At 35.4% G+C, this 17,195-nt stretch overlaps 1 protein-coding gene across 1 annotated transcript; it reads left to right on the top strand.

Annotated features, from left to right (window-relative positions):
• The first annotated feature begins 1,334 nt into the window (after positions 1-1,334).
• On the top strand, positions 1,335-9,761 carry LOC121734174. The gene is made up of 4 exons (XM_042124626.1): positions 1,335-1,500; positions 1,918-2,099; positions 2,714-2,824; positions 9,541-9,761. Exons 1-4 carry the CDS (start codon positions 1,366-1,368, stop codon positions 9,683-9,685), a joined length of 573 nt encoding a protein of 190 aa, XP_041980560.1. The 5' UTR covers positions 1,335-1,365; the 3' UTR covers positions 9,686-9,761.
• The last annotated feature ends 7,434 nt before the right edge of the window (positions 9,762-17,195 follow it).

Below are 17,195 nucleotides of genomic sequence, written 5' to 3'. Positions count from 1 at the left end.
AAGTTCGAAATTCGAAATTTTTATGCACACAAATAATTTGAATCACGAGCCCCTCATGTGGAAAAGATCTTATTTATAAAATATATATCTTATGTTAAGTGAATAGAGTTGGAAATCGAGTGTTAGAGGAAATTGAAGAAATTCCAAGGAGGCGTTAAATATGAGTGTAGTAATGAGCAGAGGCGGCATGTTCTAATTCTTTGATCAAACAGCCCGGGTCAGTGAACAGGCCAGATGAGAAGAGTGTGGATAGGACACATAAAAAATAAATGCCGCTTTATATTCTGCATACTTTTGAGAAGCGAGGATAATGGAAAACTATATATTTGGGCAATATTCGTATTTCACCATAATATACCTAAAGGTATATAAGGTATCCGAATATTTTAGGATTGTAGGCTTCTGCTATTGCAGGATGCAACGGAACTAAGTGATAATCCTAGGGTGTGTAACCTAGTGGACACAAATATGCCCACTGTTCACTGTAATCTATATTATTATACTGTAATAGAAGCACAGTCACTTGTTAGTTTTATGTTCCTATAAGAAACACGTCATAACGCCCTACATATTATACAAGTACAATATAATACTACAATACAAGTATAAAACATAATAGAGTAACTCATTCAGCGCTACTACTTTTACAGGAGGAGAACTCTACACGAGGGACATATAATGTGATCATACATCCGAAAGTATAATTAGCACTTACTTATGTGACTTACTGATATTGTTAATTAACATATCATTAAATAATATTATGTCCTTTACAATGAAATATTTCATTTTTAATCATTGGCTACTGTTAGTGTTTTGTTGATAGGCTTAATTCTCGATTCGTTGTGTCAAGGAACTTTATCTAGCTACTTTAGTATCTCATTAAAGTATCTCATTTTATTTTAATCTACAGGGGTCGTAGCCAAAGTCTCTTTCGTTAAAAACGATGACGTATTTCGTTATCACAATGTATGGGATTTGACATTAGTCCTCGAAAGCGAAATGTCATTTAGCGATGACTTATGTCAAACCGCATACATTTTGATAACGAATTTCATCATCTTTTATAACGAAAGATACTGTGTCTAAGGAGGCTGATTACTCTATGCATCGAGTTTGGATTTAAAGACATCATTATTATTCGCAGCACAAAAAATTCACACACACTAGCTTTTATACGCGTATCTTTTGTATAATCTGTATTAAGAATATAAATTTAAATATTCTTTGCCGACGATCCATACAAAGCTAGCGCTTGAGAAAATCAAGCAGGTCCATATTAAGACAACACTAGCAATCACCTTATTCAAATACCTGGCGTATTGGCGTACTGAGCAAAACAAACGTCGTTACTCAGCTGTCAAAATGCAGCTTAGCATGGTACTAGTGACATTAGTGCTTATAGACAGTCTAGATTCGCAGTGCCCTAACAGGAAAACCGATTTGGCGAATGTAAGGAAACGGAGATACCTGAATTTCCCTGATCAAACTAATATGGTGGTAAGTACTAGTGTTACCTGTAATATGTAATGACAGTATTATCGTATGTTATGATGTTACAAGTATGTAAGTATGTCGTTGATAGTAGTATACAGTCGTAGGAATATGTATAATTTTATTATGTGTCTTTATGTAACTGCATCACTCTTACATCTGAAACGATTTGAATGGGTAAGTATATTTTGAATATCGAAAAGTACATACAATAGCTTTTACTGTAGGAAAACCGAGTAAGGAAATTGTAGGCCTTATTTTTTTATGTTTACAGTATGCATATTTCTTATTAATAATTAATTACTTGACGGATTCGAGTTTGTTTCCATTAGATTCTTCTTGGATGAAATGATAATAGGTATGTATCTCTTTTTTTTTTTCAAGAAATAGCTTTGCATCTCATCCCTATATTATTACTTCCAGCTCACCATGTCTCTCCTCAAAGCCTTCATGACGCACGCGCCATCAGGCTGGAACCTCGCTTTGGAGGTGGACGTGCTCTTCCCCATGCCGGACGCCAATTTCACCAACGCCCACTATAGGAGAAAGCTGCATCATCGCCAGAGAAGGGAGTTCTGGGAGCAGATTCAGAATGCTATTGATTTGTAAGTTAATATTTTATCTTAATACCTCGATCGTGGGAATCGCAGACACAATAGATTTTCAATTGTTATGCGAAAGCCGGGTGCCGGTTGGGGGATTGATGGGCTAAAATGATAACCTCCTTTTTCGAGTCGGTTAAAAAAGGAACTACGTTTCATATAGTTTGCATACTATGTTTTTTTTTTTAATAAAGCAAACCGGTCACCTGATGGAAAGCAACTACTGTCGCCCATGGACAAAAGTTGCCCATGGACAACATTATACTTCTTTCGCTGAAAGATTCAATGTAGTGACGTAAGTAACGTTTAGGACCACAGATTATAGACTTTTTCTGTTCTGAGTTTAGGACAGTCTCATTGCAACGTGACGCTCAAGCTTAGCTCAAAATAGATTGGGCTGATCCGATAATTTTTGGGTGGCTTAATTAAAAAGCATTTTACCTTGAGATATGTTCGATTGATCGTAACAATCATAGTTATACTGATATGATGTATGATGCACCTGATAACTTCCAAAAATATTTTAGTGTTGCTAAACAAGTCGTTTTTATTTTAGTAATGGTTATTTTTTTATTTAACATAGATTGGCAGCTTACCTATAAATCTTTTTTTTTCAGACACAGCGTTAACGGCAAAGCCTGTATATTACGAAGCGTGTGCGAAGCGAAAAAATATTTGGCACCGCCAGGAAAATCCCTGGTGCATGATTTACTACGCGCTCTGTTTATGTAAGTAAGCCGGAATTACCATGTAGTATATGTTATGTAGAAAGCTTTCGAGAAATTTAAGAGAAAAGTAGTTTTGTATATTTTTTTATCTATGAGTACTTGCACGGTCAGTCGTTCATTCAGTTCTGAGACTGACGCCAGAATGATGACTGAAAAGTATCTATATAATAAAAATGATCAGTCTACCAATCAAACGGTTACATGATCACTCTCCCGTCAGTCTGCAGGATCAGACTGATGAACTAAAGCGAGACTGACCGTGTAACCTATGTCTATCATTATATTCAGTCCTCGGTAGCAAGCTTAGGCGACTATGTGGCCCATGAAGTACCATAATATGATAACTAGGTAGCATGCTAAGAGGCAAATTGACATTTAGTTGCATATGATCGAAGTAGATTTTATGCATTTTTTTTATGAAATAAGGGGGCAAACGAGCAAACGGGTCACCTGATGGAAAGCAACTTCCGTCGCCCATGTACACTCGCAGCATCAGAAGAGCTGCAGGTGCGTTGCCGGCCTTCTAAGGGGTAATAGGGGAGGGTAGGGAAGGGAATAGGGGAGGGTACGGGAGGAAATAGGGGAGGGTAGGGAAAGGAAAAGGGTAGGGGATTGGGCCTCCGGTAAACTCACTTACTCGGCGAAACACAGCGGAAGCGCTGTTTCACGCCGGTTTTCTATGAGGACGTGGTATCTCTCCGGTCGAGCCGGCCCATTCGTGCCGAAGCATGGCTCTCCCACGTCAAAAATGCATGTTCATTTATTTATCATAGACCAATGTGAAGCAGTCTTCTGTAGTATCAAAACCGAATGCGATAGTAAACGTCTTTATTGTGTCATACAAATCTTTAACACCCCCGAAAATTTCAGAATTAATGAAAACCCACTTCAAAGGAGGTTACAATGTATGTATATAATATTCTTACAAAAAAAGGAGAATGAATTTTAAAAAGTCGACACGGTTCGTAAGTCATTAAATCCCCACGTCACGGGCTACATCAATCATTAAAACACAAGTCAGCGACAATAATTTTTCAAAAACAATGTACAAGGATATACCGTTACCAATGAAGTCAAACCACAGGGCTAAGAAGGGTAGATCTTGCTGAAATTACTTGTTATAAATTGTGTTGTCAAGTTTTGTGTTTTTTTAAGTCTCAACCATAAAGTTAATATACCTAGCGGAATAGAGAAACAAAGGCCTGAGCAAGCGAGATGTCACTATCTGTAACACTGCGTGGTAAAAAGAGACGTGTGATACATGACAGCAGAACTCTTTTTTTGACGTTCAGTCGGCACTTATTATATTCAGAAAATTGATGGACAGGCAAGTAACGAATGACTGAGTAATAATAATGATGCTTGGGTTCAATCAGCAAGTAAGTAGGTGATTAGATGTTAAAAATTACATAAAATTATCGCTGTTGTGATTTTTAGAACTAACTGCTTTCCCATGACAATGTCGTCCACGATACCTACATCCTTGTAGATCTGTAGCTCTACCATGAGTTTAAAGCTATAGTATTTCTCGATACTCGATACTGACTACGTAAATTTTTAGTATGTCAAATTTTACAGCGCCTCTAGCGGTCACTTGCGGAACTAAAATCGCCATACTAAAAATTTACGTAGTCGGTAACGAGTATCGACAAAAACTATAGCTTTAAACTCATGGTAGAGCTACTGTAAGGTGCTCCTAAAACCGCCACTTCTATGGTTTCCAGTCTATGGGCGGGCAGAATAAATGATGTTTCAACAAAGTACGTGACAATATCAGATATGTCACTAGCACTTATATGATTGATAGTTTTCTGCACTACTCGCTTTTGTTTATCGCTCTTGATGCTGAACTCATAATGTTGATTTTAACTTGTTTCTATTTGCCACACATTGAATACGATGGGTAACCATGATTGGCACGATGACACAAGCTTAAGAGGATACACCAGGGGCTAGAGAAATGAAAAAAGTACGTGTAATATCTATAGCTGTCTCCCTTACCTCAAGCCTATACCGCAGAACACGATAGAGACAACTGCAGAAAATCAACGATTCGTTGTCCCCGGATTCCTTCTCCAAAACTTAACCGATTTAAGTACTTTTTTTCATTATAGATTAAAGAAAGGCCTGAGCTGTGTTCCTATGGTTTATTTTTTTTGTATAATCTAGCCAAATCTGTTTTCTAGATGTTTGAACACACGGAAAATCTAGCCATTTTTTTGGGTTTTTGAATGTTCATATCTTTTTTAATAATTAAATTATGAAAAAAAAGAAAACATAGGGACATTGTATTAGTGGCAGTAGTGGTGGAAAAAAATTGTAACTCTACTAGCTTTATCCAGGGAGGAAATAGGGGACAACGTTTGTATGGAAAAAAAGGGCGGTGTCGACTCCTCTTAAGCAATAAGCATACACAGTGAAGGTCGATCATGGTCACAAACAAATGTTATGTATCAATAATCCACTTACATTATACAGCAAACTTATTTATAACATGTCCAGGCATAAGTTTATGACATCACAAAGTCACAGGCAATATGGTAATGCTTGGCCCCAGGGAAATTATTTGGAGGCGTAAGAGATACAAGTGTAGCGAATTGTCGCGTGTCATATTTATCGCTGCAGCGGGGATCGGAGCATGATCTATTGAGTGCTTGCAACATTTTGATGCTATTTTTATTGGATCTACGTTAAAAGATCGCAAAGGAGCATGATCTATGGAGTCCTTGCTGCATTTCGATACTATTTTATTGGATCTACATTACAAGATCGCAGAGCAAGTGAAGTGTTGCGAAAAGCGTCAAGAAAGGCTGAAGTTTATTTTATGTTGAATTTCGTTTTGAGTCTAAATAATAAAATTATTATGGACATTTAGAAAAGTAACAGAGTTGCCAACCTTGACTACGAAGATTTTATGCTTACTCCGTTGTTTTGTTTTAACTTCTGTCGAAACACCCGCAGCGTGGTTTTGTCTTGCGACAGCAAGGCATCGGGCAATCAACAACAGATAGGTATTATATTTTTTTTCTACTAATTGAGAAAACATATTATGGGTGTTATGGTTTTCACCTACCTGTCACAAAGCATCCAAACGGGTGGGCTGCTTTTGATCTAGTTTTCTGTTACTGATTATGTAATCGAGAGTGTTCTTTGCCACAATTCATCATCAGCTCGTTTACTGCTAGACTGGTTTCTCTTTCATTCCTTAATTTATACTGTTACAACGTTGCTCATGCTGGAATTATTATGTTTTATTCAAATCAAACTCATACAGTTTTTATTTCATTAAGTATTCACGGCGTCGTATTATATTAGGAATTTACGTGACCAGCCAGATTCAATGCTGGACCTTTTTCCGAAAGTAGGCCAGCAAAGGGTACAATTTTAGGCCCAAAGTTTCTTTTATTTACTAAGCAACGAGAATTTGGTAGGACACTCTTATAGGATTATGTTTTTCGAGTGTATGTTTTATTTGACATGCTTTAGACTTTTTTAAATTCGTCTTATGCAGTCTCCGGTTGGCTAACTATAGAAAAACAGGTGTTTAGGTAAGTGTAGAATTATCGTTTTACTGCCCATGATCGACTTCGATCGTGCATTGGCCAATTCGTGTGATAAACATGGTTATTTATCATTGGCCAACAATACGAGAAGTTTTTTATAACATTTGCTATGCATCAGAATATCATCGCGTTAAATGCTTAGGTAATTATCGCTTCGCTCAATATTGAAGTTGGATTTAATTTTTAAGCTAATTTAAGCCCGATTTAACTAGTTAGGATGAAAACTTCTCGATCTACTGAACCAACATTGACTTAGGCGGTGTTAGTACATCGTTAGTGGATCGCATAATTTGTAGATAAAAATCATCCCTAAACGGCTGATTACAAATATTTGTTTTCAATCCATCGGGATTCGAGGCGTTATTAATGAATCTGGATTCTAAGTTCTAAACAAAAAACTATCTACCCAGATTCTGGATTCTAAGTTCTAGAAACAAAAAACAATCTACCCAGATTCTGGATTCTAAGTTCTAAACAAAAAACAATCTACCCAGATTCTAGGTAGATAGTTTTTTCTTTCTTTAGAACTTATTTCAAACATCTATTTACTGTATACATAAAGCAGTATAGAGTGGATATTTTTAGATGTTTGTTTGCACTTTTTTATGTCATTTATTGCTATCAGAGAACCAGGATAGGTACATTAATTATTATTATCTATCTTTATTAAACTTTAAAACAGCACTTCTTGTTCGACACGATATGGAAATTGATCCAACGACTGCCATTTCGAAGTTAAGATCTAAGCAAGTACTTAAGTGCATGTCTACATTTTATATAGGAGGTGTTCGAACAGGTATCCCTACCAATATTATTATAATCTGTATGAATTTGTTACGTTTTCAGGCGAAAAGTACGCTATTGATCATCATGAAACTCGGTACATAATATTTTTAGAGGTATTAGAATAACATAATTATAGGATAGTTCTTATTAAAAAAAAAAATATGCATTATATCCTTCAGGGAGTAAACTTGAAAATTAACAAGGAATCCCAATTCGGGCGAAGACAAAAGGAAAAGCTAGTATGATATAGAGGGGTAAAAAAGATTATAGGAATATGTATTATAAAGTATCAGCACATCACCTGGGGTCCACTATACATCACAACGCCGGACGTGGCGATTTATGGCCGCGCGGGGGAATTAAAAATAAACCGGGACCCCACGGGCCGCGAATTGTATAAGTTTTAAGGATTTAGTTTTGCAGGATACGGGTAAGAGTTTACATGGGAGAGCCATGGGTCGGTTCGACCGGAGAAGTACCACGTTCTCACAGAAAACCGGCGTGAAACAGCGCTTACGCTGTGTTTCGCCGAGTGAGTGGGTTTACCGGAGGCCTAATCCCCTACCCTATTCCCTTCCCTACCCTCCCCTATTCCCTTCCTTTCCCTACTCTACCCTATTACCCTATCCTCTCTTAAAAGGCCGGCAACGCACCTACAGCTCTTCTGATGCTGCGAGTGTCCATGGGCGACGGAAGTTGCTTTCCGTCAGGTGACCCGTTTGCTCGTTTGCCCCCTTATTTCATAAAAAAAAAAACAATAGAAGCGATGCAATGCGATGGAATTTTAAATGAGGTATTCATATAGGAATTGGACGTAGGTACTATCAGAAAAGTTGATTCATAGGAAGATGGAGGACCTATGTAGTTTGGTTGCGTTATGTCAAGCTTAGCCGACAGACAGCTCATGAATAATATTGATTTATCATAATCCGAACAAATGACGTAGATCCGTCAACTGCCTATGAATTAATTTCTTCGATGGTACTTTTTTATAATACAATAGAGATAATGGCCGATTTGCCACTTTGCCACAACGCATTTTTCCGCAACGCATTGCCTTTTCACGTTGCAATTTTACACATTACGGGTTAGGTAACTTTAGTTCATACTTTGTAGTGATTACGTGCTTGCAAATAGCTTTAAGTTTAGGAGTAAGAGCACATAATATTTATTATGCTTATATGCTTTATGGTTGCTGAGGATTCCACCTCTGCTTCCTCATAATGCGGAAGTTTCGCAATATTTTGGGTTCCTCAACCGTTACCGCATCCTCATAAATAAAAAAAAATCCCCCTCTGCTATCGCTTCCTCAAAATTTAAGAGGAATTTATGAGGAATTTCACTGCACATGCACGTCGCGTATCCAATCATGGTAACGCACACCGCGCGAGCGCGAGAATTGTATAATTCACTCTTTTTTTGTGTGCGTGTGTTGTGTATGTTACTGAGGTCCTCCTTTACTGCTGGACCAATTTTGATTATTCTTTATCGTGTGTGTTTTGAGAATGGTTTAGATTCATAGTTTGGTCCACTGGAAAGTGCCCTTTTATTTATTTTTTGTATAATGTATGTACCTAGTTATGTACAGACAGGACAAAGGCTTTTGGGTTGGGTCCGCTAGTATTTATAATTTCCTATCATCCCATTCCTCATCCGCTTCCTCACCCGCATCCTCTTCCTCAAAAAATATCCTCTTCCTCATCCGCATCCTCTAAATTTGCGCGTGACAATTCCTCTTCCTCCTCTTCCTCATACTCACTTCCTCAACAACCCTAATATGCTTTAGCCTACTAGACGTTGCCCGCAACTAGACTTGCTCGATAAGAGTTTATTGCAAAGTAATCGTACATTTTTCGGGATGAAAACTATCCTATATTCATTCCTTACAAATTCTACAATAAATTAATGTTGTGTTCTTGTTTTCAAATGTTGTGTGCTAGTTTTCCGAGAAATCAGTCAAGGATAAATGATTGTATTTTTTTTTTATGAAATAAAGGGGCAAACGAGCAAACGGGTCACCTGATGGAAAGCAACGTCGCCCATGGACACTCGCAGCATCAGAAGAGGTGCAGGTGCGTTGCCGGCCTTTTAAGAGGGAATAGGGTAATAGGGGAGGGTAGGGATGGGAAGGATAGGGAAGGGAATAGGGTAGGGGATTGGGCCTCCGGTAAACTCACTCTCTCGGCGAAACACAGCGCAAGCGCTGTTTCACGCCGGTTTTCTGTGAGAACGTGGTATTTCTCCGGTCGAGCCGGCCCATTTGTGCCGAAGCATGGCTATCCCACGTATTGTTGTATTAAGATAAATATAAAATTCATTGGATCTTTTATTTGTAAGCAGGTATTAAATATACTTATTTTGTTCCAGAGCTCCACTCCATGATGATGAATTCCACGACGAAATCCGCGGCACTTACGACGAGGTGCTGGATCCTGGACTCTGTAGCAACACTTTCGAGTGTCCACTGTCTATTCTACACACTATATTGGCGTTTAATAGAGTGAAATATTAGTAACTGTTGTAGTTTTCTTAGCTCTCTTACTAGTTACGTTTTTATTGCCACTGATAAAAGTTGTTGACAATCAGATACAGTTTACCCCGAAACGAAATACAAAGAAGACGAGGCTAGACTCGGGTATATATATCTTTATATCTTTAAACGAGCAATTCTTGTATATATATATATTTGAAATCTCGGAATCGGCTCCAACGATTTTCATGAAATTTAGTATATAAGGGGTTTCGGGTGCGATAAATCGATCTAGCTAGGAATCATTTCTAGAAAATGTCATTTTCATCGGATACCGAGCAAAGCTCGATCAAACAGCTAGTATTATAATTAAATAGCAATGCTAAATTGAATGTCAAGTAATCTTTTCAAGACAAGACGTAGCAATGAGTAGGTACCTTCGAAGACATTCATACGGAGTTGACGGACCACGATATTGGTCGGAATACGTCAATTCAATGGCTGGGTTTGACATATCGCGACCAAATCACGTAGGTCTGCCTTCTGCCTATGAATCAACTTCTCTGATAGTATAATACAAAAAACCTTTTATGTATTGTACTTACTGATTGCTACGTCTTGTCTAGTCTCGTTGTGAGCTGGCCCTTTAATATTTTAGGTGTAGAAATTTCCTTAAAAATGAAAACGTTGAATAGCCTTGTTAATTACTGTTAAATATGTTTTGTAAAACTAAATGAGCCTTCTGCGTGTGGTCTTCATAGATAATTCATATTCAAAAATAATAACAGCTCTTGTACTAAGGATTTTTTATTTTATGAAATAAGGGGGCAAACGAACAAACGGGTCACCTGATGGAAAGCAACTTCCGTCGCCCATGGACACTCGCAGCATCAGAAGAGCTGCAGGCTCGTTGCCAGCCTTTTAAGGGGTAAGAGGGGAGGGTAGAGAAGGGAATAAGGGAGGGTACGGAAGGGAATAGGGGAGGGTACGGAAGGAAATAGGAGAGGGTAGGGAAGGGAAAAGGGTAGGGGATTGGGCCTCCGGTAAACTCACTCACTCGGTTCGCCAAGTGAGTGATTTTACCGGAGAGAGCGGAAGCGCTGTTTCACGCCGGTTTTCTGTGAGGACGTGGTATTTCTCCGGTCGAGCCGGCCCATTCGTGCCGAAGCATGGCTCTCCCACGTTTTAAATAAAACCTCTCTTCAGGTAAAAATTGCCTCCTTTACATTCGATTCATTTCTTATTTACATTTCTCTTGCTCGCGAGTAACTAGATTGGGACGCTACACACTTTTTTACATGGATGATATCCCTAGGGTGCATTCCTTGGGGATTCACGAAATTGTACCATGGAACTGATTTTGGAGTTTCTGAAAAATCAGTCCCACCGGTTCTACATTTGATAAATTATTTCAAGTTACAAAAACGAGTACAGAAATCTTTGTATTTGTGATTACGCAAAGGATAAATGGGATAGAAGAAAATGAAACAAGAATTTTATTATTAACGCATAACATTTAATATTTATAGTTTATATTTATAGTACATTTCAATATTAGCAATAAGAAGTCATGGGTGTATTCATATAAGTACGGGTAGTGCTTGATTTTAAATTAATGTAACGTTACAAAAAGTTTCTTACCTAACTTACCTTATATTATTCGCACTTACACTTACGCTATGTTATATACTTATTTATATTCCACATACTCTCTTTAATTGAGCTAAATCTTAGTAGCATAGTGCATATCTTATAGTTAAAGTCAGTGGCAAGATTTTTGGAAAAAATCTCAAACGAATATCTTGCGGTTACCTTAACTTAGTGATTATTGAAGTTTAAGAGACTATTATTGTGTTATGTAATTACAGTACCTTACATTAAAATAAATTTAGGAGTCATTTCTTTCTTAATAATACTTTGTTATAATACTGGTGTTCGTTTGTTTCTGTCATTTTCACCGATCGTTATGTCACATGGAAATTGAGATAGCGATTCAAGTCTTTGGAAGGTAGTGAATTACTTGTTATTTTGTAAAATATGTTAATATTACAATATGGTGTGATACATTTTTATTTTTATTATTATCTAGTCTTCTTTTAGTTATCTATCATAACATATCGACCACCAGTTGTTTTATAAAATCTCTGTTGCAGTTAAATTGACAGTGACAACCATTTTGTATTACTTATGTACAAAAATGTTAGCTTTTATTTTTTTTTAATATTCATTGCCAGTTTTCGGTACGGGAAAACCGATCTCGATTTTCGCATCTCAATTTCCAAGAAACCACGCCGTTACTCGTGACTAAAATGGTAAAACAAAATTCAAAACAACCAAAAATTTTACAACTAGCAAAGGACATTCAATATTAACAATTCGAGAAATTACAAACACACATCCTTACACTACGAGATACGCTTCGATATTAGTTAAAATTAATATTTACAAATGAACATAGCGACTGAAATCGCGACATGAATTGCAGATAGTAAAATTGTGTATGTCACAGGTATCTGGTTAAATCTGCTTTTTGATTAAATGACTAGCGAATTCATTTTTTATAATTCCTGTTGCAAATAGCTCTAAGTCATAATATTGTTACCTTATTGTGATTGTTACAGTTCGACAAGGCTTTAAATGAACGTGGCAAGAAAAGGAATTAACGCTATTTTCATACAAAAACGTCAATTTTGACTTTCATTCTCCTTTACCAGCAGCGCCCATTGATATATTCATTTAAAGCCTTGGTAAACTATTTAATAATATGTTTAAATTGTTTCCATATTTTTAGTAAAAGATGGCCCTGTGCGAGTTTATTACGCCGGTTCTTCTCGCCGGGTTAGTTCCCGAACCGGTTGTAGGCACCTTAGCAACGACGTTCGGAAATATTTTTGTAAAAATTACTCTGAATAAAAAATATTTTGAAATATTTTGATTTGATTTGATTGAATGAAACCATTTAATTTTCAGTCAAAAATTTGAGGAGCTGGCCTTTAGTTTTGAAGTTAAACATTACAATCAACGACTTGAAGAGTTGGCCTTTAATCATTCAATTATTCAATTTGTTTCATTCAATAAATTCGCTAGTCATTCAATCAATTAGCAGATTTAACCATATGAACGCGACATATAAAATGTTTAAATTGTGTAAAAATTCGATTGTTGTGTACCACAAAACGGGACTTTGTCTTTCTCATGCAAGATGATAGCGCAGTAGCGCCGTGTCCATCACAACACAATATAATATTTTCGACTTGCAACTTTGAGCTAAAGCTTGAGCCACGAAAAATGTTTGGCAGTTGGTTGACTACGAAGCTTTGGCACGATTCAGACATTCTCAGAACCTGCTCCAAATCCAGTTACTTTACAACAGGCAGGAACTAAATTCTAAGTACGCATGATTTTACAACTAAATTTTGGCGTTTCAATTACTTTGGCACACGTTAATTTTAAATAATATATTAAATTAAAATATTTGGCACATGTAATGTGTACTTTGCTAATTTAAGCTTGTCTTTTTTTTATTATTATGATTAAATTTTGACCGATGACACAATATACTTACTGAATTATTCGCAGTATTTCATCTAGAGAATAAGTGAGAAGTTGTAATTTATTTACCCTTTACTTAAGTCAAGTAAAACGATTATTTGATATTTTTTTATGATTAAAAAGTAAAAATGGGCTTTAAATTTTTAAATTTCTGTGACATCTGTTTTAATACCAAAGCGTATATCAATTTTAAATTTCTAGACTCCCATTTCGGATCTTGTTGAGAAATTAAAACCTTAAATTTGGCTCATCAATTTCATAAGTCGACGATGGTAAATTTACCAATTTTTCTATCAAGATCCGAATAGGATAAATATAAAGTAAAATACATACAAAAGCCTATATTATACTCACAATTTCACATATTATATATTCATAATATAATATGAACGAACAACAATTATTATCATAGAAGTGGAGAAGGAATTAATTTCTGTATTTACATCTAATCGTGTTGGAAGCTCAACGCAAATTTCGTGTGATTTCTCATTAATTACAACTCTTATACTAAATATATAATAGCACATTAAATTATACAAATCATTTGAAAACAACGTGAAAGCTTATACAAGTGAAAATGAAAAATGAAACAATAATCCACTACTGTTTAAAAAACGAAATAAAATATCTTACGTCACTTTTGGAAGACGTTTGATTAAATATTCAAATACGCCTAACTTACATAGACATATAAGTGCAGATTACATTTAAGATAAAGAAATAAAGAAGAAAACGTGCGTCGAAATGATATATATGTATACTTAGAAGAAATTTACTTTACGAAATTCTGGACTTCGATGAACCTAATTATAAAGCGATACGGATTACTCGTTATCCATTCCAACTAAGGCTTACGATTACTTACAACGAGCAGTTAAAAGCAATAAACCTAAAAATGATCTTAAAATAATTATTCAGATTTATTGCTGAATGATATATTGCGAATAAAGCAAATTCGTTTATAATTCTACGTCGTATCACTACAGATCTAATTTAGCACTAAACGTACTGTGAAAGGAACGTAGAAAAATAACTTGTCAATTTAATAATTATTTTAAATTTCTACGTTGACCAACTATATTTACATGTCAACATGTCGGTTAAGTAACTTCTTAAAATTACTGACAGCCATGTGATAGCTGACTATGAGTTCGTAGCTCTATCACCCGATGAAGACAAACTCGCTGTCGTAAAACAACCACATCAACACAAACAAATACAACTCATACGATACAAAATGTAGCCATTTCAAAATGTGACTTTAGTAATATTATCAAAAATAACAAAAACAACAAACATTCGAACAAATATTATACACTGCAGTAGATAACTAATAACAATAATGATTTAAAATCACAAAAACAACAAATTTATCTCACATCGCGCTTCCGAACTGACTCATTCGTCGACTAAATCTAATAAACATTGAGAAGCTAATCCTTTATACCACTTACGTTTACCAATTTTATATTACTTATTGACGGTGTGATTCTAGCGTCGAGTTACATTAATATTAAATTTATTATTCCCTATCTAATACCAGATACACGAGCTACTGTACTTACCCGTTTATCACCCGAAACACAAGACGACAAATATTACGTCGACCTCAGAACGAAAAACATTCGACAAACAACAATGAACGAAGGAAATAAATCTATAGACATGTCTTTCAGACGATAATAACAAGAATACAACCAAAGTTACGGATCACAGGAATATATTTTCAAATACATGTAATATTTATGAGCTAAGTAGAATTTGGCAGTTGAAGAAAATAATCTAAAGACATAACAAATTAACAAGGAAATCTTATTGTATCAAATATTTACTAAATTTGTATGGTAACTAATCGTTGTATCGGCTTAGCTCATCAAATTTCAACAAACCTAGGGGCTTATACTACGTAATTTACATTCATGACAATGTAATACCGAGGATAGGGTTTATCTAAAATTCAAGATAAAATAATGGAACGTAAATTTACCCAGCACTCTCTCATAGTCGTTAACATATACTTCGAATACACTTTGACACTCGATGGTGACCATCACTAGTCTAAACACATTACTAACCTATGGTGTTTTTTTTTAGAAAATCTAACTATTATATTATTTGCAGTCATATAAAAATAACAACAGACCGTTTATATTCTAGCAAATATCTACAATAAAAGTTGGATAATTACAGAATAGTGAGGAAAGCCAGTGGACTTAACTAATTCTTTAATTTATTGATAATACTAATTTGGTGTGTTTCGGTGCGTGCAATAGCACATTCCTACTTTCAATTAACCGATATAATTGTACGAGTATCTTATTAGAAAATTAGTTATAGTATCAGTGACTTTTGAACAATTCCTTGCAAAAATTCCATCGAAGATAACTTGTCTACTGTTCAAGTCACAGGTCTTATAGCAACTGTGCATGTACGAAGAATTGATATTGTGATCATAGACCAATAAGAGTAAAGTTAGCGATTAGATACTCTCCCTTCCTGTCACTATTTGCTATACACATCATGACTCCCCTTTCCTAAGCGAAACTGAGCTTCTTCACAAACGACGAAACTCCTTACAAGTGACAGTCCTAATATACGATTTTCAACCTTTAGCGAGCTTCCACGATGTTACTTATAATAACCATCATCGGTTTCTTAACTAATATAATTTACGTATCACCTAATCTAATCTAGCCGATTGCACTTATTGATTCAAACAGCTATACACATTCAATAACACTTATATTAAGACGAATCACACAAACAGTTTCAATTATTTAATATAACCATCCCTGTTTTCCTATCTGCTCGCTGTTGACTTCATTAAAATATGAATAACCTCTGAGTTATCTAGGTAATCATTATCTAATTCATTATTACGAGTTACTTTGACATATCAAATACGCGGCTCGAAATTTTTTAAATTACGACGAAAAACTACAATACCCTACATGATGGGTTGAGATGACGAAATTTCGAATAAATGTAAGGTTATGTACCTTAAATGATAACAAACGTAATATCTACTAATAGGATCTAGATAACACGAGAAACCAAGGTACACGATCTAATTAAGGTTCTAAGACTAGAAACAATAGATTCAGGCTACCTAAATTTCATTATAGACTAACTTCAAATATCTCAACAATGAATTTATTATTAGGACGTAGTGGTTAGTGCCAATAGTAATTTGAGTCTTTACAATAGATGTGTAAAGTTGTGGTAATACAAACCAGAGGAAGAAATTCGTGTAACTAATTTTACCCTGTACTCTAGGATCATTAGTGAAAATATGGTATATTAGATTATTGATATCTAGAACCACTTGCATGTTTCAGTTGTAACTCTCGCTCTTGTAAAAGCATCCACTAGGCGTCACAAACGTAGAACAAGCACAGTCGATGAATACAGACACTCACACAACATAATATAAAAGTACACATACCTCACCGAAAATATGATATTGCTGGCAATATTTGGCACGCCATTAAAAATGTAATCAAACAAGTTATCAAACTATCTAAGATTATCGAATTTTATAAAAAATGTAATTTACAATTGGCAGTCAATTGCATCAGTAATTATCTAATTAAACAATATCACCGTTGCGACGTGTCTATTTATTACGACTACTATGGCATTAAAATTTGAATACTCATCGTACTTGATGTCTTTAGCATTATTTCTAGAAATATCTACATTACCATTATTATCATATACTAAGTGAGATTACCGTTCGTCATTTAATCGATATTGTCCTTATGATTTTTACGCGAGTACGTAGTTTATAAAATACTAAATATTTTATTCTAGAATATTAATCGATACTAAATAGTGTCTAAGGTGTCCAACATACGTTGCGGACGATCGCGCGTAACTGTGATATTACATTGCGATTTAAAGAAGAGTACCTTTATACAAATCTAACTTTATGAAATTGAGCGTGATCAGGAATTAAATACTATGATAAATAAACTTAGTAGTTAATTATTAATTATGA

Source organism: Aricia agestis, chromosome 15 (genome assembly GCF_905147365.1).
Source record: "Aricia agestis chromosome 15, ilAriAges1.1, whole genome shotgun sequence".
Lineage (NCBI taxonomy): Eukaryota > Metazoa > Arthropoda > Insecta > Lepidoptera > Lycaenidae > Aricia > Aricia agestis.
This window is presented reverse-complemented; position numbering and strand designations above follow the sequence as displayed.

Bases quoted from the DNA above. Each gene is read 5' to 3' on its own strand.
- LOC121734174 (XM_042124626.1), top strand. From the start codon at position 1,366: ATGCAGCTTAGCATGGTACTAGTGACATTAGTGCTTATAGACAGTCTA. The intron at 1,501-1,917 runs GTAAGTACTAGT...TATTACTTCCAG, and splicing joins CTGATCAAACTAATATGGTG to CTCACCATGTCTCTCCTCAA. The intron at 2,100-2,713 runs GTAAGTTAATAT...TTTTTTTTTCAG, and splicing joins ATTCAGAATGCTATTGATTT to ACACAGCGTTAACGGCAAAG.